This window comes from Apteryx mantelli, chromosome 16, assembly GCF_036417845.1.
Source record: "Apteryx mantelli isolate bAptMan1 chromosome 16, bAptMan1.hap1, whole genome shotgun sequence".
In the NCBI taxonomy this organism is placed as follows: Eukaryota; Metazoa; Chordata; class Aves; order Apterygiformes; family Apterygidae; genus Apteryx; species Apteryx mantelli.
The window spans coordinates 9,159,931-9,186,109 of NC_089993.1; the positions used below are offsets into that span (position 1 = coordinate 9,159,931).

The 26,179-nt window shown below is 36.6% G+C and overlaps 1 protein-coding gene across 1 annotated transcript in view; it reads right to left on the reverse strand.

The window, feature by feature from the left end:
* The window catches only part of LOC106482633 (uncharacterized), a 105,578-nt gene that overhangs the window by 54,075 nt on the left and 25,324 nt on the right, over positions 1-26,179 (reverse strand). Inside the window, exons 11-28 of the mRNA XM_013940242.2 lie at positions 25,293-25,475; positions 23,369-23,521; positions 21,931-22,075; positions 19,507-19,665; positions 18,812-18,930; positions 17,477-17,758; positions 16,274-16,429; positions 15,610-15,794; positions 14,629-14,811; positions 12,556-12,647; positions 12,186-12,430; positions 10,278-10,437; positions 9,085-9,164; positions 7,624-7,804; positions 6,291-6,446; positions 4,018-4,151; positions 2,887-3,045; positions 1,620-1,800 (exon numbers count right to left, since the gene is read on the reverse strand). Coding sequence (XP_013795696.2) covers positions 1,620-1,800; positions 2,887-3,045; positions 4,018-4,151; positions 6,291-6,446; positions 7,624-7,804; positions 9,085-9,164; positions 10,278-10,437; positions 12,186-12,430; positions 12,556-12,647; positions 14,629-14,811; positions 15,610-15,794; positions 16,274-16,429; positions 17,477-17,758; positions 18,812-18,930; positions 19,507-19,665; positions 21,931-22,075; positions 23,369-23,521; positions 25,293-25,475 — 2,953 coding nt within the window. The remainder of the gene's footprint in view (positions 1-1,619; positions 1,801-2,886; positions 3,046-4,017; positions 4,152-6,290; positions 6,447-7,623; positions 7,805-9,084; positions 9,165-10,277; positions 10,438-12,185; positions 12,431-12,555; positions 12,648-14,628; positions 14,812-15,609; positions 15,795-16,273; positions 16,430-17,476; positions 17,759-18,811; positions 18,931-19,506; positions 19,666-21,930; positions 22,076-23,368; positions 23,522-25,292; positions 25,476-26,179) is intronic.

Below are 26,179 nucleotides of genomic sequence, written 5' to 3' on the forward strand. Positions count from 1 at the left end.
CAGATGGTATACAATGAAATAAATCCTGTGAACCAGTGTAACATTTCATAGTGAAATCCATAGGAAGGGTTCCTAATGAATGGAAATTTATAAAGCTCAGTACTTATATGGCACCAACAGAGGGTTCTGCTCTGCAAGGAAATATAGAATCTTTGCTTGAACTCTGATTCTACAATTATTATTTCCATTATTACTATGGATTTATCAAAGCTGTTTAGACATATGCCAACTTAGAAATTCAATTCTGCAATACATACTTTTTGGTTATTTTGGAAACTGGTTTCTAGACAGCTCAGAATGCTTATGTCTGACAAGCTGTTAAAATTTCACCAGCAGACATTTATCAAATTACGCCAATCACACATTACAGTATGATCCAGTAACTCACTCATGAATATTTTATGACAGACACTCACAAAGTAATCTCCAAATTTTTTAAATTTCAGAATTAATTCAACCCTAGTTCATTTCACCTGAACAAGCAGAAAAGTGTAACAGTGAATTCAGTCCACTGTATCAAGCTACTTACTTTGCATTAATAAGGATCCAAGTTTGCACACACGGTGTACACTAGCTTTGAAAAACTCTGATTTATACAGCATGTAATCCACTGAAGTATAAAATGGTAGCAGCACTCAATCCATCTTAAACACTAAATTCCATAAATCTGATTTTTGGCACACTTAAGGTAACTTAACCCCTATTTGAGAAAGAACTCTAAAAATGTAAAATACAGCTTGCAATAATAAAGGCCTACTTCCTGCTGTACTTTCTGAAGAAAAGGTCTAAGATAAATGCAATTTTTAAATATATCCATATATATAAACAGGTGTTTTATTTATAACTTAAGATATGCCAGTATTCTGGTCATTAGTATTCTGGTCATTGCCCCATTTCCTAGTGTCCTTAAAACAAACTTGATTGCTCTTTCTAAAGCAAAGAATGTTTTAAAACATGGCTCACTTCTCGGTCAGTTTTCTTAGTCAAAAGCTAGTAGGACAATACTGGTCTATATTAGGAGCATGGCCATCAAACAGAGAGTTATTCCCCTCTGCACAGCACTGGTGAGGCCCCTGCAACATTGGATCTAGTTTTGGACCACCCAGATCAAACTGGATGGTGAGAAACCCAAAGAGGGTCCCACAGGGGGCTCCTATGATGACCAAGAGCCTAGAGACATGACAAATGATAAGAGGGGAGGAAGCTGGGTTTGTTTAGTTTAACAAAGGTGTGGGGGTGGATCTAATTGCCTACAGCTACTTGAAGGCAAACAACAAAGATAAGGAACATGAACTCTTCAACAGTGGCAGACAAACTGCCACAAATTGCATTTTGAGAAGCTAAGGAAGCACTGGAACGGGTTAGCCAGACAGGCTGTGGAACGCCCATCCTTGGCAATTTTCAAGACACAGCTAGACAAAACCATAGCAGATGTGACATGCTGTTAGCAACAGTCCTGGTTTGAGCAGGAAGCTGGTCTAGACACCTCCAGGGTCTCTTCCAACCAGTATTTCTATGATTCTATGACACCCATATACAACTACTTCATAAAATCCCAGCAGCTTCTTTGCATGCCTACTTTTCTAATCAACGACTGAAAATGGTTTGTGGTACTTCACCTTCCCACTTCTTAAGGTCATTTCTAGATGCGTCTTTCCACTGTAGTCCAGCCACAAATGGCATGTGGTCATTATACTGCACGTAAAAGTTGGTGCTACTCTGTGAATAACCCTGCGAATTGTGTGAGTGCTGCAGCTGGGTTCTGTAATTCACCTGCTTTTCCAGGACTTGCACGACAAACTGGAAAACAAGTGAAACAAATTTAAATAAAAATTGGATCCCATCTTCAGGGCCATCTAAGATAACACACACGTATAGAAGTAGGAAGATCACCACTAGTGCCTCTGCTTTGTGCAGTTGCCATTTACTTTACTGCTTTTCCTGCATGCTGGCCAATTACAGATTGGCATTTCTTTAATACACATTTGTTAGATTCACTGGAGATTTAAAAGGGAAAATTTCCACTGATTTTTGGACCATTTACTTGGTTAAAAAAATAATGACAATAATTCTAGGTCACTCTATGCTGCGATCACAGATGAATTCTATACTTACAGGTGCTCCTTATGGAAATAGCATAATGACAACTCACCTCAGAAAGTAAATACCTGTTTTAAGACAGCAACAGATAAGACCTGTAACTTCTAAGAAATAACACAAAAGTTTACATGCATTTCTGTAAGACCTCTCTACAAATAAAACAAAGGGTCACAGGATATGCTATTTAAAATCATTATTTTCTTTCTTTTGAGAGCTCATAGAATATGCTTCAAAAGAAGGCATAAACTCTCTCTGATGCTTTTAATGATGCTCTATTATATCAGAAATCTTTTTTCTGATCCAGAATAAAAATCAATTTATAACTACAAAAAAATGAGAACAGGTCTTATCTAAGGTAGTATGGAATTGTGACACCTAAACTAACTTCCATCTAAATGCTGTAATATTCTGAGTAATTTTATAATGCACCCCCCTTCAGCATCACGCGAGCAAAGCAACCTTTGTAATGACTGGAAATAACCATGCATAAAATAAGCAAACACTGCAGGGAACTCAGATCACATTACACCCAAACCTTTTCTGGTATTTGAAAAGTCCACCTACTGGCTTTCTGTTGTTCATTTTAAATGTCATTTATATTTATGTGTTTGGGTAAGACCTTCCTTAACTCTTAAGCTCATCACATCTGGATATCTGCCTCATATTATTAATACATGGCACAGCTAGAAAAAGAAAGTCTTAATAAATTAATTCATCTCAAATTTTTCTTAGTTTTTCTGTTATATCTTTGAAATGAAGGTCTTACTCTTTAACAACCATGATTACCTCCATGAAATAGTTGACTAGAAACGAACTGGAACTATTCTTAAATGCTTGGCTGATCAGAACTTTTTTCCTGTTGTTTATCTCATCCCAGTGTTTTCCATAGTTCACTTCCAGCTGGGAGGAAAGCCAAGATGCACTTGCTTCATGTTTCAGGTGAACCTAAAGAACAAAAACCCATCTTCCTTCTCTGTGCCATGCCTTCTCTTTCATTCACTGCTGTTAACTGCCTGTAGAAATATCCCTAAATCGCAAGCAGGACTAAAGCAGGAAGAGTTGCAAATTTTGCAGCAAAATCATCAGAAGACGTAAATTCAGTATACAAAGCCCAAAACATTTAGTCAATGCAGTGCTAGTCAAACTGCTTTTCTCCAAAGCTAAGACAACTGCATGCAGGTACTCCTCATGGACTGCCCCCCAAGGATCCATTGCGCAGCTGCACAGTCCATCAAGATTCTGCTTCATGGGAAATCTTAACACTTTTTGGCTTCAGTCCAACTTGGACCAAAAGCAAATCTGAAAGGATGCAGAATTTCTTCTATCTCAGAAGCTTATTTTACATCCAGTTCTGTATTCTGCAGCAAACACTCAATATTAAAGCTGATTTGTCTTTAAAAGAAACTTTGTCTTTGTACAGTCAGTAACAATGAAGAAATTTTAAACAGGTCTGCCTTTCTCTGCATTTGAGAGGCACACAATTGCGATTTTTAAGAGTATCTCCAAATCTGAACTAGAAAACTAATACAAAACCAAGTAAAATGCCTTATTTTCTACACATACAACTTCTAAGGATAATCATAGAAGAGATAACTTCTTAGTTACAAGAAGTCCAGAACAATTAAATGCACTCCTAAACTTATTAATACTATTACTTTATATATAATATAAACATTTTCATAAACACTCTGCAGAAATTCTGTGAATTGATACATTAAAAAATGTCATCACTGGAGAGTCTGATGATTTACAGTGTAATGGAGGGCACAAATCAGCAAATTGACTTGATCTCTTTGTCTACACAGGAGATCAAGACAAAAAAAGAAGACAGGAAGAAAAAGACCAATCCAAAAATGACATCTTGCTCTGTTGAAGCCCCTCAGAAAAGTGCACGAGTGATTTTGTCAACATCTCTACCTTGTGATTATAGGTTGGAGTCTGCGTACAGTGAAATTCATGCCCAATATCCAGTCTGTATACTTCGTGTGCACCAGTCTCCTCTTTAATCTTCTGCCCCGTACTGCATTCATGATGAAGGTTTTTTGCATCTCCTGTTTAAGTTAAACCATGAAGTTATCTGTTTACATTATTCAAAAATAAACTATCAAAATGTCAATAGTACAAATCTAGAGTTGGTTTCATATTTCTATTTTTCAAAAACATTAAAGTGGGATTCATCTATTTTTACAGACATATATTTGTTGTTTTATCCTAAGAATCAAAATATAAGCACACATTTACGGAAGCTGCATTTAAGAACAGTGAGTTTGTATTTGTTTGATAAGTGAGTTACACCTATGAAAATGAAAACACTACCACAATAAGAAACAAAGGTAAGTAGATATTTAATTCATGTAAAAGGATTGGCAGTTCTTCACCATCACTGTCTTGACTCCTTCCCAGATTCAAACTACTGGTTCCAATAACTGCTTAACCACCAAAGGAGCAGGACAGGTATCGTGAGTCTGAGTGCATGGAAGACAATAAAAGGACTGAGCACTTGACTTGAAGCCATAATCTTTATGAAGTATGTTCTGCACTCTAAATACACTGACTAAAGTTTGTTAAGACTGATACCAATAGTGGTATAACTGCAGCACCATGAAGTGCAGCTCAACAACGGTCCTCAATATCTGCCCAAGATCTAGACACATTTACAGACTCAAAGCTGCTGTCAAAACACTCTTTCTGATACTTGAACTTATTTGCCAGCTAGCGGTCCAACCTAATGGCAATCACTAACTTTGCACTGCTGACTAGAGACGTGCTTTATAGGGAAAACAATTCATAAAAGTTAGGAAAAACTGGGCTAGGCATTACAAATTTTGATTTTTTCCACAAGCTGCACTAGAAATGAAAATCCTAAGACCACCCACGTTATAGGCTTTACTATAAGAGTTTGGGCCTGTGTTTATTTCATTCTCAAATAAAATTAAAATTGTTTTCAAGTTTAGGAAATTGGAAACAGCTGATCCCTCTTAAGAACAGAATGAAAATGATCCAAATATTTGGGCTGATTTTGTTTAAGAAAATCTAAAGCTCTGCTTATGTTTAGTCTGCCAAATTTCCAGATTGTTTCACTCACTTTTTCCGCAGAAAAAAAATAAAATAGGAGAGTTTATTATTTAAATGGAATTTTACCTGGATAAAGTAAAAGTATTATAAATTAATCATGGTCAACTTTTGCAACTTTCTTGGGGCCTCACCATATTTGAAGATTTTCTGTTACCACTCAGCTCCTGATATCATGATATTGCATGAGAATTTCAGCTTTCATTAAAAACAAACCAAAACCAGTAATAAAATTTCAGCCCTCATGGTCACTGAGAAAAGCTTAAAATAATGAATCTGAAGTTTTAACCATTGAGTATAATTAATAATTTATTATTTTTTAAATCCAGTAGTTTTTAAATGGAATTGTTTTTGAGTACTTCAGGTGGAATAGTTGTCAAACTAGGCATATAACAAGATCTGACTTAAGCTCTAAGAATGTAACTGCAAAATAGCTTTTCTTATATACAAGCATCATTTATGATCGTTTTAAATGTTCAGGTATGTTTCTATTTGCATGTATAAGATATTCTAATCAGCGTGCCATTTTTAGCAAAATGATAGGGTCATACCTGTGCTGGTTTAAGAAAATTCATATTGGTACATATGTTCTCTGAATGTGCAATATGCTTTATGTATACAATCACTCAGTACTGCTCACAGTGACCAGCTACTATAAGTATTCAGCACATTCATAGAGTTCATAGTACTAATGTTCACCTGCTTTGTCTAATAAAATTAATGTAGAGTTTATATGTTATAATGGGTTAAATACAGCAAATAATTTTCTGGAAACATTCCCTCACATTTTTAAGTGAATGTATGCACCTGTTCATTTTGCATAAACATCTGGGAACATGAATTAATTAGGAGAAATTCCTATTGAAATAACAAATTTTAAACAAGTGTTGGACATATTTGTGAAAGCACATTAGAAAAAAAATTATTTTTTTAATACGCGGATTCAAAGAGCAAAGTTCATCCAAGTGGAAAGAGAAACTCAATCTAGGTTTCAGGCCACATAGCTTAAAAATGGTGTGATATCTTTCCTTCTAAGAGAGGGTCCTGGACATACAGGCAAATAACTTGCAGAAAAATCTGAGACAAAATATTTTCATTTTTCCTCATTTTAACTGTACCTGGGAATCCATATTTTATCCTCAAAGCATGTGACCACAAGCTCTCACATTGCTGGAGAAGACTGAAGACATGAACTCCAAGAACACCTGGAAGGTAAGTCTCCCCTTCAAGTGAGTACTGCCGCAGCTTATCATCAAGCTTTTTCTCCAGAAATACTACGAAAAGAGTAGAATGGAGCATGCAGTGATAGAACACAAAGTACATTTGCTAACATTAGTTAGCAAAAGGAATACTCCAGTGAGCAAAAAGCAAATGTGACCAGTCTCATTCCATCTAACTGAGAAACCCCATGTAGTCTTGGTAAGCTCCATGTATAGCAAACAAAAAAGACGGAACATGTTGTCTCTTACTCTGGCTACTTTGTACAGACCATATTTCTAATGGACAGCTCAGATACTGCCTGTAGTTTACTGAAATGAATCTAGCCCAAAGCTGCTCCTTAACGGGAACCAATTTTAATAGATTGATCCTTTTAATTAACTATAGAGATAACAGATGCAGAGATTTACAACTTTTACATTAAGCTGGCAAAGATGTGGCCTTTGTAAAGGAGGAACTGATGCAGCCCAGTTCTCAGGGGATATGTGTTTAAATCAGACCAGCACCATTTTTGGATGCAGTCACTAGCACTCCATGTGAAAGTTAAGGATGAAGAAGAAATTTCACAAAAAGCTCTCTCAAGACACAAACTGGCAACTGGCACTCCTGAAAAGTTAGTTTGATTTGAAAACATTGTGGGGAATCTTATGACCTGGCAATGTCTTTGCCACAGTAAGAAACACTAAAGAAAAAACAGAGCACCTTAGTCTTACATCACTGATTTATTCTACCGTATTAATTTACCTTTTAATAAACTGGCATTATACAAATGGTAAAGCCCTCTTTCTGATATTTGCTCTCTTACATTTTCCTGTTACTGTATCTGTGAGGAAAAAACTAATTACAAGATTTTCAGAACAACGGGTCTTAGGAGAAGTTTAGCTACATATTTGTCTCTGCACTGTTTTGTACTAACAAAAGTGAACAACAGAAAATATTGTAAATATTGCAATTTCTTCTGGTTAAATGACTCCTTACAAATTATTTCCTCCATCCTGTTCAAGAGTAATTAAAAATAATGTTTATTTTATAATTTATTCTGTAACTCTTATTAGTACTAATATGTATTTCAGAATAATTTATAAAGAATAATCATTTTAAAAAGCGGTTTTCCTGATTTGAAAGAGATTCTAGAAACACATGTCCAAAACAAGGCAACCTTAAGATAGCCTCCATATTTTCTGAGACCTCCAGAACTCACATTTATATGGCAAATACTTATTGTCCTCTAACCTGAAAGAAATGCAGCATCCTTCAATAAATTATTCAGGGATACTGAAAAAGCTATCTTCTTGCCAAGTTGTTTAGTGATGTTTCCTGACAGAATGATAGGGCTGCTTTGTCTTATCAGCTTTACCTCCAGCTGGGTCATGTATCTCTGCTCTCCACTTCGTATGTGCAAATCTGTCATTCCCTAAAAACAAAACAAAACAAAAAAATACATGAAACAAAACACAAACACCCACACCAAAACCCAAACAAATAAACAAAAACAACCCCCCAAACTACTCAACAGTGCCAGTTGATTAAGTTTTGAGAAACCAATACTCTAGACGTGGGCACTTTGGGAATGAGATGAGAGAAGGAAAAAAAGATTTTTTTCTGTGCACCCAAAAAACCCCACCCTTAAAACTTGCTGTTAACAAATAAAGGCGAGGGAGGATGGCTTTATTTTTCCAACTATACAAAAAACACAGTGGTGTCGGATGATGATTTCCATCTCCTGCTGATTTCCATAGTAACTGAAATCACAAAAAACATTACAACACTGGGCCAAAAAATTATATGGTGTTATTGAAAACACTAGCTGTCTAGTAGAGAACTAAATTTATGTTAGACTAGATGCAAATACAACACTCTGCAAAGCTAAGCAGTGTTCAGGTTTGTCATCGAGCTGAACAGAAGAAGAAACATCCAAAATACCTTAGCTGAAATATTGCTCTAGGAAAAAGAAAAATCTGTTAAATACTGTGCTCACAGTAGGAAAATGCACAGTGTTTGAAAATGATTGACTTTGGAGGCCCACAGAAGACATGCCACCCTGCTATGGGTTTCAGACAAGTAATGAACAAAGTTTTAAATCCTGGAATAGAGAAAAAATCCCAGTAAAATTTCAGTGATAAATGTCCACCTGAATTTTTGTTTGCTTATTCATTTCAGAAATTAGACATTGGCATGTACTTGCCTATTCCCCAGTGCTTTAAAAAAAATGGTTTGTGTAACAAAGAATGGTATCTTGGAGATTCTTACATCTATGGAGTCCACAGAAGTGGAGAAACTAAGCCTACGCTTAGTCGGTTATTACATATAGGCAGACTATAAGTCTGAAATTGTGTGTGACTACACATACACATAAACCAAAGTCCACAGGAGTGAATGTTATTGTCTCTACTGATTTAATGTTGGAACCAACCCAAAGGCTTCAAGTACATCTGAATATGACAAAATTGCTTGAGATTACATGCAGATGCCATGCCTTAAATCTTTTAAAACCCAGCAATTTAGGTTCAAATACATACTGGCGAATCATCTCAAAATAACTAATAAAGAGAACTGATAATTTCCCTGATGGATTATTCGCACAGATACTTTTCAATACATGTGCATCTCATTGGCTTTCTTTTGGAATTGTCTTCATGTGCTTTTATTCAAGTATTCACCCTAGTTATGAGAATTCTTGGACTGAAAACATACCTTAATGTAGTATACATCTCGGTCATCTACTATCAGCTCCAGGCGTCCCATCCGTGAATTTTTCAAAAACTCAATTTTCCCTTAGAGAAAAATAAAAATATTTACTCTTTCCTGGACATACATAATTCAGTAATGCTTAATAAAAATGTATCCAAAATGCTAGTTGCCATTTCTGTGAACAATATATTTGCAGAGTAAAAACATAATAAATCTCAGAACAAAGGAAAAAAATGTGGAATAAAGTTTGCAAAGGAGTTGAAGTGTCCTCAGAATACACATCTCATTCTGAAAGGATGAACACAGTCATGGAGAAGAGGCAACCAAGCTGTCTCCAGCAAACCAGCTTCATTCTGGAAGTGATTTACATAGCTCTGTGCCAAAGCTCATAAAGCTGTGTTGTGCTGTGGAGACGTTCCATGAGCTCAGAACACTTTGCACCCCAAGCCTTTGCACAGCATAGGTAAATCTTCCATGTAATCCATTTTGAAAATAACTGGGATCAAGAAAAACATTTCTGGAGGGACAGATTCTGTATTTGTGATTTGGCAAAATACATAAAACAAACAAACAAAAAAAATCAGCCTGACTTTGGCAGACAATACATTTTAATATTAATCTAAATATTTTGACCATCAAGTCAAAGAAGCTGAAATTTGTTGTCTATAGTATTATCATTCACATATTATCAGTTTATATTTCATCAGTGAGTTTGTTGACTTTATTTTCTATATTTTACTGTGATTGAAATGTTATTTCCAATTATAATGCACAGTAATATCATAATCATTACTCTAATTGGTTTGGCAACAAGTAATTTCCTATCACAACTAGCAGAATACAGCGAAATAAAAATTCAGTAACAGTAAGGCCACTCAAGTATATGTAAAAGATAACAGAACAATCCATCATGTTTCTTACCCTTACCTTCACATATACTGGTAACAGCTTTCCACTGATGCAAGTTTGTGAACGATATACTGAACCTCTGACTGTGCAAAACAGGAAGTCTTAACCAAGATGCAAATACCATTGGGAATGGGTGTCACCTAAAGCAGTAAATTGAACGGCTATCACACAGCACTAGTTTTAACACTAGATTGTTGACTGAAATATATTGGCATTTCTCTGTCAATGCCAGTAAGTTCTCCTGATTGACATTAACTCTTAATCTGGTTCTTAGTTGGAAAACCTACCATCTATCTCGATTTTCTTCTTCGGTTGTATAAATTTGATTCTGAATTTCTTCTGCAGGACACTAAAATTTAGGTCAACACCAACATCCCTTTTCAAGTTTGACTTTGGAGTCCCAATGAAGAAGTGAAGGACAGCTTCATTTGGGATCCAAGAATCCTCCTGAAAAGAGAAAGGATAATGACATTTGAGATGGACACAGAATTTGCAAAACAGAGTCTGCCAGACTGAATTACATCACATGATCACAACCATCTTCACTGCTATCTTTTTTTTTTTACGCCTCTGCTTTTAGAACTTTACAGCAACCAATTTCTATTTCTCCCATTCTCAAGCTGTATTTCCCATTCCCTGTCTAGTGCTTGTCTTGTGAAACTTGGCTTGAGCACGTGGGATGTCCACAGCAGACTGAACTCGTTTTGAAATTATGGTGAAACCTGCCAAAACTTGGGCAAATTCAGATGACACTTCCAGTTATAAATGTAAGCGCTACAGTTCAGGCCTAAGTCACAAGCATTTTCAACAATTTTCTTCCAGGTTCAACACTTTACAGTTCTTTCTTTAAGGTTCTACACTCTCTCATAAAAGTCAGTGTTTCTCATGAGCCAGGAGATTACAACATTACAATATCAATCTTTAAATTCAAACAGTAAGAAATGCATTTGAGAAATATGAGGAGTTATGAATAAATATAAGGAAAATCATATTTAGATAAACATTTCTTAAAATACAAAGGGGAGACAATACTTAAATGTTTCATTTCAAATGACAAACTATATGAACTTATAATAAACCTACAAATGCTAGACAACACTGCACAACAGTCAGAGCACAACTATATTATTACAGGTGCAGCATTTTTAGAACATAAGTCTCTGTATTTCTCTTCAGTCCAAAATGATGATTCTAGACACTCAGTGCTTTCCTTTGCTGTAATCTCCACACTCATATGACAATTGCAGGCTGCAGTTACAATGAACTGTTTTGCAAATATTACAGCAACCTGCATGAAGTTTGGAAGGAGAAACTATAGGGGGAAGAATTTGGAAATAGCATCAGGAAGCAAATCTCTGTTCATCTGGCCTAAACGATAGCAGTAGTTGCAACATCTCTATTAATAGTTCTCCTAACAAAAAGTAATTAGGTTTACAAACACAGAACACTCCTATCTTCTTACATACTATGTGACACATGAAATAAACACATCATGACACATCTTAAGTTTACTTACAATTTCCTGTTGGACAGAAGTATGTGAATCTTTGATTTGGTTCTGTTTAAAACGAGGTTATTTCAGGACAGAAAGGTCAGTTTGGGGCTTTACCCCTTCTTTCTTTTTGCAGTTTCCCCGCAATCTCTTTCAGGTTGAGTTCAAACACAACCTTGAAAGAGTAAAGCAGGAGCTCCAGAAACTGTCCCCAAATACTGAGTATATCATTTTAGAAAAAGATATAAATTCTTGCTGTCCCCTGCAGAAGGTAAAAAAACCCCACTCCTTCTACTTAAACTTAGTTACTTCATTCCAACTGTTAAGGTGTTAAAATAAATTGATGTTTTGGGTGGGGTTTTTTTTGTCACAAATAGAAACAAGTCATCAAAGTGAGGTGAGGCTCCATTTCTACCTCTATCAGTTTTATCTAAGCAAATGACTTAATATTCCCTTATATATTTCTTGTATATGGATAACAATATTTACCCACTATCGGCATCAGAAAATTTTTTTCTACATCTTTTTCCACTTTAATAGGAATGGAAATAATAACAACAATGTAGACCTTGAAAATTAGCTAAGTTGAATATACTGAGTACTGAGTATAGTAGTACTGAGATGCACTGTTCTTTCATCAGTGTAAGTAAACTTAAAAAAAATTACCAAAGCCATAGTAAAGCATGGCATAATGAAGAATTACCTGAGGAATATAGTTATATGCAGCTTCCACAAGGTATTGCTGCAGGCCTCTGTCTTGCTTAGTTAATGTGACAGCCACTCTCAGAGGTCCAGTAAAGGGGAAAGGCAAACCACTGGCTGAGTCAGGACACAACATTTCAGAACACAACTGCCAGCCAATAATCTTGGACACTAGTGGAACATAACAGTTAGACATCCAGGGAGCACAATGAAAATATACAAACCACATAATGAGCACTGAAGACTCTTCAGAAGCAATATGAAACCAGAAGAAATTCTATTCTATAAAATGATCTCTGCTGTCGTTTAGCTCTACCCCCATATTTCAGAATGATCAAACTTTCTAGGATAAATATGATACCTAGACTTACCTTCCTCCCTAGTGCAAGATCTGGTTTCTGTGTGGTCTTGGAAGACATCAATATCTTCTGTCTCATCCACCATTGTGAAGTAGAGTTTAGAGCTACAACCAAGAATTTCAAACACTCACTTTAAAACAATTATGCTAAAGCTACAGCAAGTTTTAAACAAAGTTCTCAGTTGTATGCCATCTATTTCCAAAAGAGAAATACAAGAGAGGTGAAGTTCTGCTAAGGTCACTCTACAGTTCTATTAATCAATATTGATTTTTATCCACAATTTCCATGTTTAATATGTCACTATCATGATATGGTTCCACAATGCTTTACAATTAGCTATAGATCTCTTTGTTCTAAGCAATTTGGTATGGTCAGCTTATTGCAATTCCACTGACTTCCTGGCTTCTATACATTTTTTTCCTCAGGATATGATATGGACATCAGTTTTGTTCCAGTCCCAAAGTTCTTACAGAATTTCACTGAACTGCTTGTATAAGGACCATGGAATCTGCCCTTGATGGGAGCAAAAGGGCTAATAAAATAGATTGTACAGACAGTCTCTTGTTCAAACAATGCAAAATACAGGTTTGTAATTATTTTGATTTTCACTCTTCAGCTGAAGAAGCATTAAAACCAAAACCAAGCTTGGAACCTTTTCTAGCATTCCCAAGACGATTAAGGCCTTTCACATCAGAACTCAGGCAGTTTTACCACACACGAAAGGGCAAAAGACTAGTGGAGGGGGTTCATGATCCATTGCATAAAGAGATTTAAACTTCTCTGATGGCCTGTGACCACCTCTGTTCAAATCAGCCCTTCTCCTTTAAACCAGTTCAGTTTACACTGTGTTTACTCAGGTTATAGTTATCAGATCCATGATCTGACATTATGCATACTGGGAGAAAAACATGTTGACCCCATTATTGAAAAAAAAAGAAAAAAAAAAAAGATGTAAATCTTAAACATAAGTAACCGTAGCTACAAATAACACTAATTGTAAAATTACTTAAGAATGCAAAAAACACACTGGGCCTAAAATATGAACCAGTACATTGAAATATATAATTTAATGTAGCCAACATCTTATTAAAATCCTAAAATGAATAACGAAAAACAGCTTAGTTTGGCATTTATCCTTTAAAATATGAATGGTCTGTCATCCATCCTAGCTTACAGAAAGAGAATTACATCACGAAGCGTCCCAGAGTCCTAAAAGGAATGGATGGTTTAAATGCTAAGTCCACAGTCTTTTAGCTCTTAAGTTTTTCCTGAACTGCATATCCTACAGTACTGCAGCATCCCAAATCAAGAGAAATACAGAGGAACAACAATCCACATACTGCAAACACTTCATTAATCTATTGTCATGTCTAAGAGGCATGTGGTTTACAATATGTCATCACACTGATTATCTCAGTGCTTTCTACCTGGACTTCTATCAAATCTAGAAGTGCAAAGAAAAGAGAAAGCCAGCAGAAATAAAAACTAAAAAGCCTAGCTTGCGTTAACACAAGCAATTCATCTCCTTAACATCTGACAGTTGTTGAAGTGGTATTTTACAATAAAAGCTTTAACTAACATTGAAGAATCTAAGTAAAAATTCACTAGAAGGATATGAGCACACCTCATTAATACCATAGTCCAAATTACTCTAGTGTTTTGCTAAATGTCATTCTGTATCTGGTTTTGCTAAACACCGCCTGTAGAAGTAATGCTAAGCTTTTACTCTGTCACTTTAATATCCTGAACTAGATTCTTCAGACACTTAAGTTCCAGAAACAGCACTGACGTTCAGTAGGGAAAAAGAGGGGAGTATGAAAAATTCATTTATGTCTTTTATTGTCAGGTTTTGATTTGACCATTTCACTTCACTGGAAGGATGTATTTATGGTAAAACAATGTAAAATGCACAGAATAATTTCCACTTCCTTTTCTTCAGAATGGCAAATTTGGACTATGAGTCAGATCGAAAGAGTTTGTTTCCTGAAAAAATATTTCTGCACTATCAACAAGTCTGCCAGTTAAGCTCCAATTCAAGGTTATCATGGTTACTATTTGCAGGAAGATGTCCTTGCTTCATCTTACCTGAAATTAATTATCTCCATAGATTCTTCTGGAGTGTTCAAAAAAACTTTGAGCTCTTTCCCTTTTTTAACCTGGATTCCCCCATCAAGGCTAGTAGATGTCCTCATTCCTGTTTCCCAGCTTAGGCCAGCTTTTCCCAAAGTCCCCACAGTTCCCATTTGGACAGAAATCTGGATAAATGCACTATTGAAAGATGGAGATGCACACACTTCTATGAAAAGCACTTTCTTTTTAAGGAACTTTAAATTTAAATCACAGGCTTCTTATCCTCTTGAATAAACACATAGCATTTGATGCTGTACAAAATACACTGCTAACATCAAAATCATGATGAATATTTTGTTTCAGGCACTAACTGAAAATATTCTAGGTATATAGATATACACTTTTTAACATTAATTACTGCAAAACTAAGCATTATGAGAGATGTCCTGAGTAATGGATTTGAACCCAAACTTCAGCAGGGAATATTAGGGAAGGGAACTAAGTGACCCGGTGTAAGTTCATCTGTAGTTATATCACACTTAGCAAAGGTTAGTAAACAATTCAGTATGTGTAAAAAGCTACTATAGCCAGATAAGGAAACATAGGATTAAATCATCAGCTGGTTTGTGGATTCATAACTGCATGTTTGATCCTGGAAAAATCCCCAAAAGCGCCATCCCTGTAACGGATAAAGCAATTCAAAAGATCATCTGCATGCAAACATTCAGGAAGTTGACTTAGGGATAGGAGAGAATGGTCAGCTTAAAGCAGGACTGGAAAAGCACAGCAAGGAGAGTTTAAAATCAGACAGGATAGGAAACAGCTACTTTCCTTGTAGCGCAGCAACTCTTCAGCAATATAAGCCTGGTGACTGCTGAGTTCTTCAGGAATTTCCTGACTGATTATAATGGATGTCCACACAGAACTCGCATATCAGGAATTGCTGCTTAATGACAGGAATATGTGGAAGTGACACACATTCGCAGCAGCTATTACCTTGGCTTGATATATCCATTTACAAAGAAATTTGACCATTGTTTGAAATCCACATTCCCTTTGATTTTTACATTGGTTGCTGCTGAGGCATTGACAGCCAGTTGAACAGGAAAGCCTGAAATTGCTGGAAATTGCAATTCTTCAGTGGCCAAACTCAGTCTTTTATTAAACTGAACCTCTTGCCCCTGTGGTGAAAATAACAAAAAAACAAACCAGAATTATTTTGCATAATAAAGCCACCATGCAAGAATTTTTCCAGACCTTTTTGGGGGGCAAAACTATGCACTGCATTTCTCTTTCCTCAATGTATTTTTAACTGAGCTGGTTTTGGAAACAAGGAAGAAAGTAGCCCAAAGCCTGTGTCTAGCCAGGGCATGAGAGTAGGCACTAGTCTTTTCCTGGTTAATAAAAGGAATTATTTTGCACTTAAGCATGGACGCTTTTGAAAGAGAAAAACAAGAGAGAAGAACCATCAGACAACAGACCAAGTCCTTGCCTCATAAACACTAATGCAATTCAAACTACAATTTACCAAATGCCGTTTAAGCCCAACATATACTGGAGTCTTTTAAAGTTTTGTTTAGAGAAAGAATAAGTAATATTCTGTATCTTCTACATATCTGCCAGAAAGTAGTTTCTCAAATAGCAGAAAGGTTCCTTCTACCTTCAGAAGTTTGACAGCCAGCTCAGCCAGATTTAAAGAATAATGTTTCATCTGTTTTCTTGAATCTGCACAATCCAAAAAGCTAAGTTCATTTCCAAAGATCTTTATGCTTAGCTCACATTTCAGCTCCTTCTTCCTCACCATTCTCTCAGTGAACTGACATAGGGTAAAGAAATAAATCAGGAAGAGAATTATGTTTACATTAAACTCCTTTCAGACCCCTAATAAGCAATTCATCAGTACAGCTTATGTTATTAGCAAACAGATATCAATCCCCTTTATAAATATTTCAAGCCCATTTAAGATCCTGGATTAGTACCTGTCCTTTACAGCTAAACTTCAGCTCCATACCACACAAGCTGGCTTTCATTTAACACAGGTAACTTGTATTCCTAAGATGACTCAGGAAAATGCTAAGTATTGCTGTACCCACCCACAAACAGATGAAGCCTTGAAAAATACAGGGGAATACAATTTCCACTGTTATGCCATTATGGGCACCATGGTTGCTAAGCCAACTGTAAAGGGGCAAAATTTAAATTTTTACTCCTTAAGAATCCATACAAGAGTAATACAACATGGACCATGAGACATGAGTTTACACTGTAACAAGAAACACTAAGAAGAAAGATGAACTCTAAAAGGAAGGTGGTCTAAGACAAACAAAAGAAATCATAGCTCCCAACTTTTGTAGATAATACTTCAACAGTTAAAGTCAATTCCCACAAATTCCCTGTCACATACATAGAACATAGCTCCCGCCAACTTTAGTCGGTTCATCGGTCAATGCACAAAGGCTCAACATAACACCTGACAGCAAATCTGGGAAGTCAGATCACAAACATGACTCAGAAACTAAACATCAAACAGCTGTTTACAGTGCCAGAGAAGTCAACAGACAAAAGGACATCACTGGAAAGAGGATCAGTGTTCAAAATAATGGGAGGAACCCCAAAATACTGGCAACACATTCCCCTGGCTGAGAGTCATTGTTTTGAGACAAAGCTTTCTGAAAAAAAGGAGACTCAGCTCTTTGTGGCTTTGTATTTTGTGCAGCTGTTAAGTTCTGTGTGAGTGGAAAAAGTTATGTACGCTTTCTGCAAAGGAGTCATGATAATACACAGCAATAAGTAATGCTAGATGGAGCCCTAAGGTTAACTGAGAAACATCGTGAATTTTTCCAAGATCTGCAGAAGCAGTTACCTTCTTCACTAACTCACTCATCTTATTATATTTTCTACCAGTACAATTCTGGTTAGCTCTTCTCAACTTTGGCTTGCCAGCCTTGGTCACAAGACGATCACCATGGCTGTACCGCTTTGAAGTGAGCTTCCTCTGCTTGACCTTTCCTACTGTCTTCACTGGGTTTTCTGACTTGTGCTTTCTTTCATCAGTGTTTGCAAAAAAATAGTCACTGAAAGTAGCAGACTTTTGCCCAAAAATCTTCTGCATGAGAACTTCTGCATTCTCTAACCGTACACCAACCTAGAGGAAACAATACAGTGTTCACAAGTCAACTAAAAATACATCAAAGTTGGTAACCTTCAGGTTTTTGTAGGAACAAGGATTTACCGCACAAGATCACAGTGATCTATAAAGTTTAGTATCCTACCCCATGCAGCATCCAACATGGGTATTTCAGTATTAAGTATTTTACTATAGTTTGTTGATTATGTGAAGCTCAGTACAAAAGAAAAATCCATTCTTAATCTCATAATAATTTATTTACAACATAAGGGATGGTCTGAGCTACCTTAGATTAGCATGTTACAAACAGTATTTTGGTTGTAAAACAAGAACGCACCCATTTTATGCTCCTGGAACGAGATTCTGTTTGGAAATTCGCCTAAGATAATACCAGTAATATGTATCAATTAGGGACACATGGCATTGAAAAAATATTTTTTCTGTTTACTACACCTAAATGTAACTTGAGATCTGAAGGTTACATTAAATTCTTTCTTCCACATATGCCTTTTCACCTGCAATAAAGATTCCACATGCCAAACGTTGCCTTCTTTTACAGTTGAGCTACTCAAGGTACAACTAGAGGCACAATTAAAGATGAGGTTGCAAGCAGGCCACTTAATTATCCCAAGCATGGGACAGTCAGTGGGAATAAAACTGTGAGTTCAGTCAGCTATGTATGACTCTCTCTCTCTCTCGTATTAAAGGAGTAGTGTATCCAAGCCAATCCAGTTTCCACTGAAGTCAAATGAAGGACTTAACAGGAGATAGACCAGGGTTCTCAGAACGTAGCAACACTGAGTTTTATTTTTTATTTGAATCAGCAGCTACAGTTGAATATAATTCACTTGGCTAGTCTATTGTACTACTAGAGTGAAAGTGGTTTTAATACAAATATGTCCACTGAAAAAAAGGAGTCTTCTTGTCAATCTGAAGGCAACTTTGCAGTAGCAGTGAAAAGCATACCTCAGTAAATGGACTGTAATGGGAAAATAGAACACATTTCTTTCTACTTCAATCCACCAAGTCTCCTTTGAACAGTGGGATAAAAAAAAAATTCCCAGAACTTGCCTCCAGTAGATTGATAGCCTGCCCCATAAGATGAACAGTCAAGTTTGTCATGACTGATCGTGGTAGAAAAGATGCAGGAGAAAAGACCACTGATGCTTCCATATTTGCACCTGCACCAGCTGCAATATAAAATATCAGATGTCAGTCATTTGGAGTTCAGCTATTCTCATACACTTTTCAAATCCCATCATTCTTTGCAAATTTGCAACTTTGCCTATTAAGAAGATGGTGAATAAAACATTCAGCCAAAAGGGGATATTATTTAACTTTTTAGTATAACAAAGACTTCAGTAGAATTCCCTGAAAGCATACTATCTCGCTAACACTAAAAAAAGAGCACTTACAATACATCAGAAGAAAAAAAAAACACATCCCAATCCCCTGTTGCTGCAAAGGAACCTCACTATGGAAGGAATCAAATGTTGGTGTTCACAAAAATAAAAAAAATTCATTGCTTCTTATTTTCCACTCTCACAAAAGACAAGTTGCATGTTATCTAGCTTGCTGGAGTTACTTTTGATATACTCCAATAAAGATCAGAGTAGAATCAAGCCTACATTTGCATAGTTATTTTCTATTAAGTCATAAGAATTAAAATGCTCCACTGCAAGATTAGATGTAAAGGACCAGGAAAGCCATGTGGGTTTTTAATAATGCATATTCTACAAAGCAGCAAGTTCTAGAACTCCACATACCTGTGTGGAATGTAACATCTGAATACGAGGAGTATTTCCATGCCTCCCAGTCAAAATCTTTGCTAAGGATGTCATCAGGAATAGAATCACGAAGGTGCTCCTTCAGGGGATCATCTGTCTCCAGGAGCTGGGAGAGATGACTCCAAACAAAGGAGCCCACTTAAATTAGACAAAGAAAAATATTTGGAAATCAGAGAAAAATATAAAATCATTTTTAAAACTGATACAAGGGACCATTTTATTCATACCAGAATTAATCCTAAACCATTCCTCTGACTGCAACAGAATTCACTCATTTTCAGCAGCATTAAAATTAGAGTTGATGCATCCCTACCTTTCCCATAGTCAACGTATTTAAATACTGTCTTATTGCTTTCCAATATGGCATGTGAGGGGCAATTCACTCCTTAATTTCATTTATACTTCTCAGTTAACTAGGCAAGTGTAAGTAAAGTTAACCTACGCTACTGTTTGCAAAGGATTTTCTATACCTCATTCAAAGGAGTGCTTCAAATAAAGATACAACACTAATACACAGATTAGAGGCAGGCTGTGCAGCTGAAACAATTTAGGAATGTTTAGGTTTTACATTAAAGTAACAGAGTGGAATCTGGCTCTTTAGCTCCAAGTAAACCCACAACAAAGAAGCCCTTCTGTTATGCCATTACTTGCAAAGAAAAGACCTTAAAAATATCAGAACTGCAATATCAAGCACTTAAAAATGCCAGAATATGAAAGTTTCATCAATATAGTTATTCTCCAGTTTGGTTGAATCAAATAAAAAGCCATAGGGTAAAGCCATAGCACAGACCCCCACTACTTAAACAAAGAACATGACTCCAAGAAGTGGTAGTAAGCTACTGCCTTCTGAGGCACTGCCTGTTCTCACAGGAGGGGCATTTCACACTGAGCCCCACAGTGCTGATTCCCGCTTGTCCAGATGAGATCTACGGGACCTCACCACTCCTCACTTCTGGCCTGCACACCTTGTTCTCCTTCATAATGCCAGAAGGATAAGAACAGGAATGATAAACCCCATAGTCTCAGCCCAAGGTAAAGCTGACATACTGCATGAAGCTGACCTGGACAAGGTACGCGGAGTTCTCAAGTGCCAAGCAAGCTGTATATAATGTGGAAGAGCTACTACATAGTACTGACTTTGGCAATGGTGTATATATAAATGACACACAGCAAAGTAATTATGGGCACTGCTAATGCTGTGCCTTTCTGAGGTGCAGTCTAGGGCTACAGACAGCATAAAGTCAAAATCCTGTTACACAGGTTGTCCAGCTACCATACCTGGACTGGGATCTGAATGTGAACCCAACACAACTTGCATCTCAAGGAGCTCTGTGAGCCTAAAGGATATACAGTTAGAATGCAATGGACTGTAAGAGCCAGTCTCTAAGAATTTCTAAAGAACATGAGCGAGCTCAGTGATTTTTCAGATTCTTATAACTTGATCAAAACTGGAGATATTTCATTGAGCCTTAGATATCTCTTTTACTGTAGGACTCTCACATTTGCCAAATTTCAAGTCCCTTCTTCAAAGAACAGATGCAACAGAATTCTTTAAAAAATGGTTTTAAACTTTCATTTTGGCAGCATCACTCATTTTGTTATTGAAAATCTCTGACCCAGTGTACTGAAATGTTTAAAAAAAAATTAAGTCTAAGATAGACAGCAAGCACATGAAAATCTTATCATCAACAGTTAAAGACTACAACCAACCGTAAACAAAGCCTTTTACCAGCAAGTATTCAGCAACTTTAAACATAGACAGTTCTATTAATCAGATCCCCTACATAAATTTTGGCATGCAATTATCAGCTCTCTTGAGGCTTACTAATGGACATGGAATTACAGAGAGAAAAGAGAAAACTAGCAATAAAGGTTCTTTACATACAGCAAACAAACCGTTCTAATACACAGAATCTTTCTGCACTGTGCAGCATACGTGGATTTCCAAACACACCTTCGAACAAAAAGCACATACAGTTATACTGTTGTGTTCCAAAATCAATACTCCTGCAAGACGATGTGTCAGTCATGGCTTGGTTGCATATGTGCTACACTGAGGGGTCAACATATTCCATGTGTTTTGGAATTTGCTCCTCAAACAGAGACTTATTCCCCCCTGAAGAAAACAAATGTTAGGCTCCAGTGCTAATTCAGTGCACACACCACTAATACTGATATAAATTTCTTTTTCACAAAAAAAAATATTTTTTCATATTACTTTTTATGAACAAGGTAACTAAAAACTAGTGTGTGCTCTATGACTTAAAGAGAGCTTGTTACTCAGAAGTCTTATGCAAATTACTTAGGTGGTACACCAACCCAAGACAAAGGAAGGAAAGTATCAGAATTCAGGGATACTGCATTAAATTGGAAGGTTTAAGACTTCAGTACTTGCTTGCTAACCTTGACTGGATGTTTCCTTTTGCAAAGTCTTTTGTACTTGTTTAAATAACTCTTCACATGGACATTTCATTGCTATATAGTAAGAAGCAATCCTTATTTCCACTTCATCACTAGTTGCTTGATACAGCTGAACTAATACAGCATTCTAAGAGAAAAAGAAAGATAAAAAAGATTACAAAAAAAGCAAAATAGGATTATGGTATTTACTCCCCTAAAATACCTCACGTATGCACTTCAGGGTATAACTGGGTTTTTATGTCTGAAAAAGATAGCCATTGTTATAATTACACTGCCAAAGTCCCTTCATGCAATATGTATACAAATGTATGCACATATTCTCCATACTACCTTATCCACAAATTTTCAGAACAAACTGCCATTATGGCCTATCCACTAATCTATACGTATAGGACTGTTTCTAACAAAGAGCCTGGCTTGCTAGCACTACTGTGAATGAGGGTTTTATTCCACAGGAGTAAGCTCTTCTCTACCTCACATGTATTTGCCACAGCTAACACACAGACAACAATATTTATTCCTGGTCTCAAACAAAGGGTAGGACTGCAGCGAATTCATTCTTTTCAATACTTCGCCAGTATCAGCAAGCACGGATTTTCTGGTGAACTGCCCGGAATTAAGGCACAGGTGACTGATATTAGCAGCATTTCTATTAGCATTTAACACTCCCTAGTCCACTCACAGTGCATTAGTTTAGGAGCTCACTTATTAGATGATGATGATAGGGTGCATGACAACACATATACCTCAGATTTTCAACAGCTCTAAATAGCAACATGGAGCTTCAAAATCACAGAACAAGCAAATTATGCCAATCTATGCTGGAATTAAACTGAAGAAAGCAAGCCACAGAAAATGCTTTTTTAAGTGCAAGTCCATGCAAGCGCTGTGGAAACTCCTTGCTCTTCTGAAGCAGGACAGCCACCTTTGCCCAGACTAGCACTCCTGGCTTTGCCATTGTTTTTAACATTAAGTTATTTAAGTAACTTGTTTGTGTTTTCTTCTTTCAAACCATTAACAAAATATCCTAACTATGATAGTGTACTGCCAATCAGAGCAAGTGTCTCATATTAAATACTTAAATACTCTAGCATTTCAGAGAGGGATACAGAGGAACAGACTACTGGAAAGATCAAGTACTGTGGGCTTTCAGCCACAACCCACATAGTCATAAGCTGCACAACTCAAGTAACTTTTTTAAAAGTCATAAGCTTTATCTCAGTGGCTGGGTGTCTTGCCCCAGCTAATACAAAGTGTATTATGGTCCTACCAACCTTTCCAACAGCAGAAGAGCTGTGTGGGAAGACACATTTACACTTGATTCTTATTTGTTTGCATGTTTCATAACTATTCCAGAAAGTCCAAACTCTGGGACAGCACCAGGAAGCCATCAGTCACCTGCTGGCAACAAATTACTTACCCTGACAGAACAGGGAATGCGCCTGAATGCCTGTATAGCAGCTAGACGAATTTCAGTAGGATTACTTCTCAGGGAAGCACAAAAACTCAAAACAGGAGCTAGTGAAGCTGCAGCCAGTCCCGCATTTCCGACAGCTTTTAACACTAGTTGCATCTGTAAACGCAAAGCAAGGCAGAATCATAAATTAACCACATCTCATCAGCTGTACATGAAATTTTCTTGCATTCAGACATTCTGTCAAAATTCTTTCAAATTTCTCTGCTTAAAATGGATCACTGCTCATCTGGGGATTCCACTGCAGCCCCTACAGCTATACACAGCTACACAGTGCCTTTAGTGTAAGGACAATGAATGAACATGGATTGTATAAACGCGGATTGCTGTTTTAATATCACACAATATTTGTGAGTGAAATCTGGCTTAGACTTGATGGATTACTAAATCATTAAATCATTAAAATATCATTAAAAAATCATTAAAATAAAACTGCATTTCAGTGGGAAAGCAGAAGTCACAAACTTGATGTACAGTAGAAGTTTTTCAAATACTTTGACATTTTGTCCCTTTTGATCACAGACAGTTTGACCTTTTTAGTGATCCAGTGTGGAGTTCTGGACACAATGACTGATTCAAAATAATACTTTGTCAACAGACGCCATAATGTTACCGCAGTTTTCTTCTTTTCCACAGTTAAAGATGAAGCTTTGATTTCAAAGCTTCTCTTGAAAATCCCACTCTACATCCATCTTTAGGAACTTAAAAAGACTGTTTTAATTTTCAAAATATTTTTTTCTCTCTAAGAACTCAGTAAAGACCAGTGAGACACCTCTGAGACATGAGGCCACTCACCAGTGCTGGGGTGCCTCTTTCTGATAGAGAACACAGATTTAAAAGATAACTCTCTGTTTCCATTTTCTTCTGAGAGTCATGTATCCACAAGACGTGTAAAAACCTAGGTCTACCAGAATGGACTAGATAATTTCATACAGCACATAGAAACTACAACTCTAGGGCTAATAGGGGAAGACAAAAAAAGTTCAGGAATGGAATTTTTATATCAAAAGTTTGTTTGAGACTCCTGATACATAAAATCTGTTTTTTTAAGTTATTCCTTCAATAAATGGTTGAAGAATTAAGAGTGAACAGACTGCTCAGACTGTATGAAGAAAAGTACAAATCCCATGTATCTAGCCTGCACACTGGAACCTTATACATGAGATAAACTTAGCTCTTGGGCTCTTACTATGCTATCTGGTACACCAGCATGGGGATTTTTATATTCTAACCATGAAAAGGATTGTTTAAGTAGATCATTAAACAGAAAATATGAAGATTTTTCTCCAGTAGTGAGTAGCAGTTAAAAATTTAAAATCCCAAAACTGTGGTGGGAATTACCCCTAATCCAAGAAATGGATCATGCAGAACAACTAAGATAGCACGATTTTCCTCTCTCCCTAGGCCTTCCAATATCATGGCTTATTTACAGCCAGGAACACTGTGACTCAGCAGAACTCATTAGCCAGTGATGCCATAGCTAATTCTAATTGTACGTGAATCTCATTAACCAAAGGAATAGGGAGTGTCAGCAAACTGCCATTCGATAGGGGAGAGAGGGGTCTGTTCTTTTAAACTCCAAGTTCATGAAGTTTGCTTCTTCAGAAGAAAAGATGCTCCTCATACTTCCTCATTTAACACCATATAACAAAAACATCCATGCTGATAGGTCAGAAATATTTGCTGAATCATAAAATTTTATGCCCACCCTATCAAAGAATATTAATTAAAAAAAACTTTTATTCATAGCTTTCCGGAAATTTACTGAATGCCATTTTCATCAAAGAAGCTCTAGATCGTAAAGTAAGAAGAACAGAAACTAGTATAGAAAAGTAAAGCATTATGCCACATGCTTCTCTACAACTAATACCTGGCTGAGTCTTTCTGAATCTCGCACAGTGCAGTTTCCTCCCAGAAATTCACCAAGAGTCCTCATCATACTCTGCACAGCAGGCACACCATCACAGGATTTGTGAGCTGAACAAAACCTATGTACAAGAGCAGTTATTCCTAAGAAGGAGCTCTGGCTTGCTCCCGCTGACTGCAGCAAAGGCTGTAAACAAACACAAAAACAGGCTGTTCTCAAAAAAGTCATCCTCACAATTACTGTAACACACTCAATAGAAAATAAATGTATCAGACGATTTGCATACTAAAACTCAATCTCAACAATGCATATTTTCAAACAGCCCTTGAAGGATTTCAGAAACACAGAGGACAACCTTGAAGAGAAACGGCTGAAAATTCTTCCACCTTCACATGTATACATGAGGGCTAAAAAGGTGTCAGCATGAGACACACCTCAGTTCTTTCCACAGGAAATCACGCCCTGCATGATAAGGAAGGAGTGTGAAAATTAATCTAAACTATTTTCCAGAATGCTCAGAAGGAAAAGTGTTTTAAATTAAGGATCCTCAATGTGACATGCAAGTAGTTTAGGAAAGGATGCAAAAGTTAGCGCACACATTCATCATGAACATGTAAAGAGGCACAACTGTGGAATAAGTTACGCCTTCACGAAGATTCTCATAAAGATTTATTTATTTATACATTTATACTCTTGTACTACTTTTAAAGAATTAGTAGATAATTAAATTATTTGTGATTGTTAACTATCTAGTCCAACAGTAGAGTATTCGAAATCGTCTACAACATCTGCCAACATGCTTATATCCATATGTAGAACGTGCTCTTGAAACTGGTAACCTACTTACAGCATCCATAAATGATAGATTTGACTTTTATAAACCATTATTT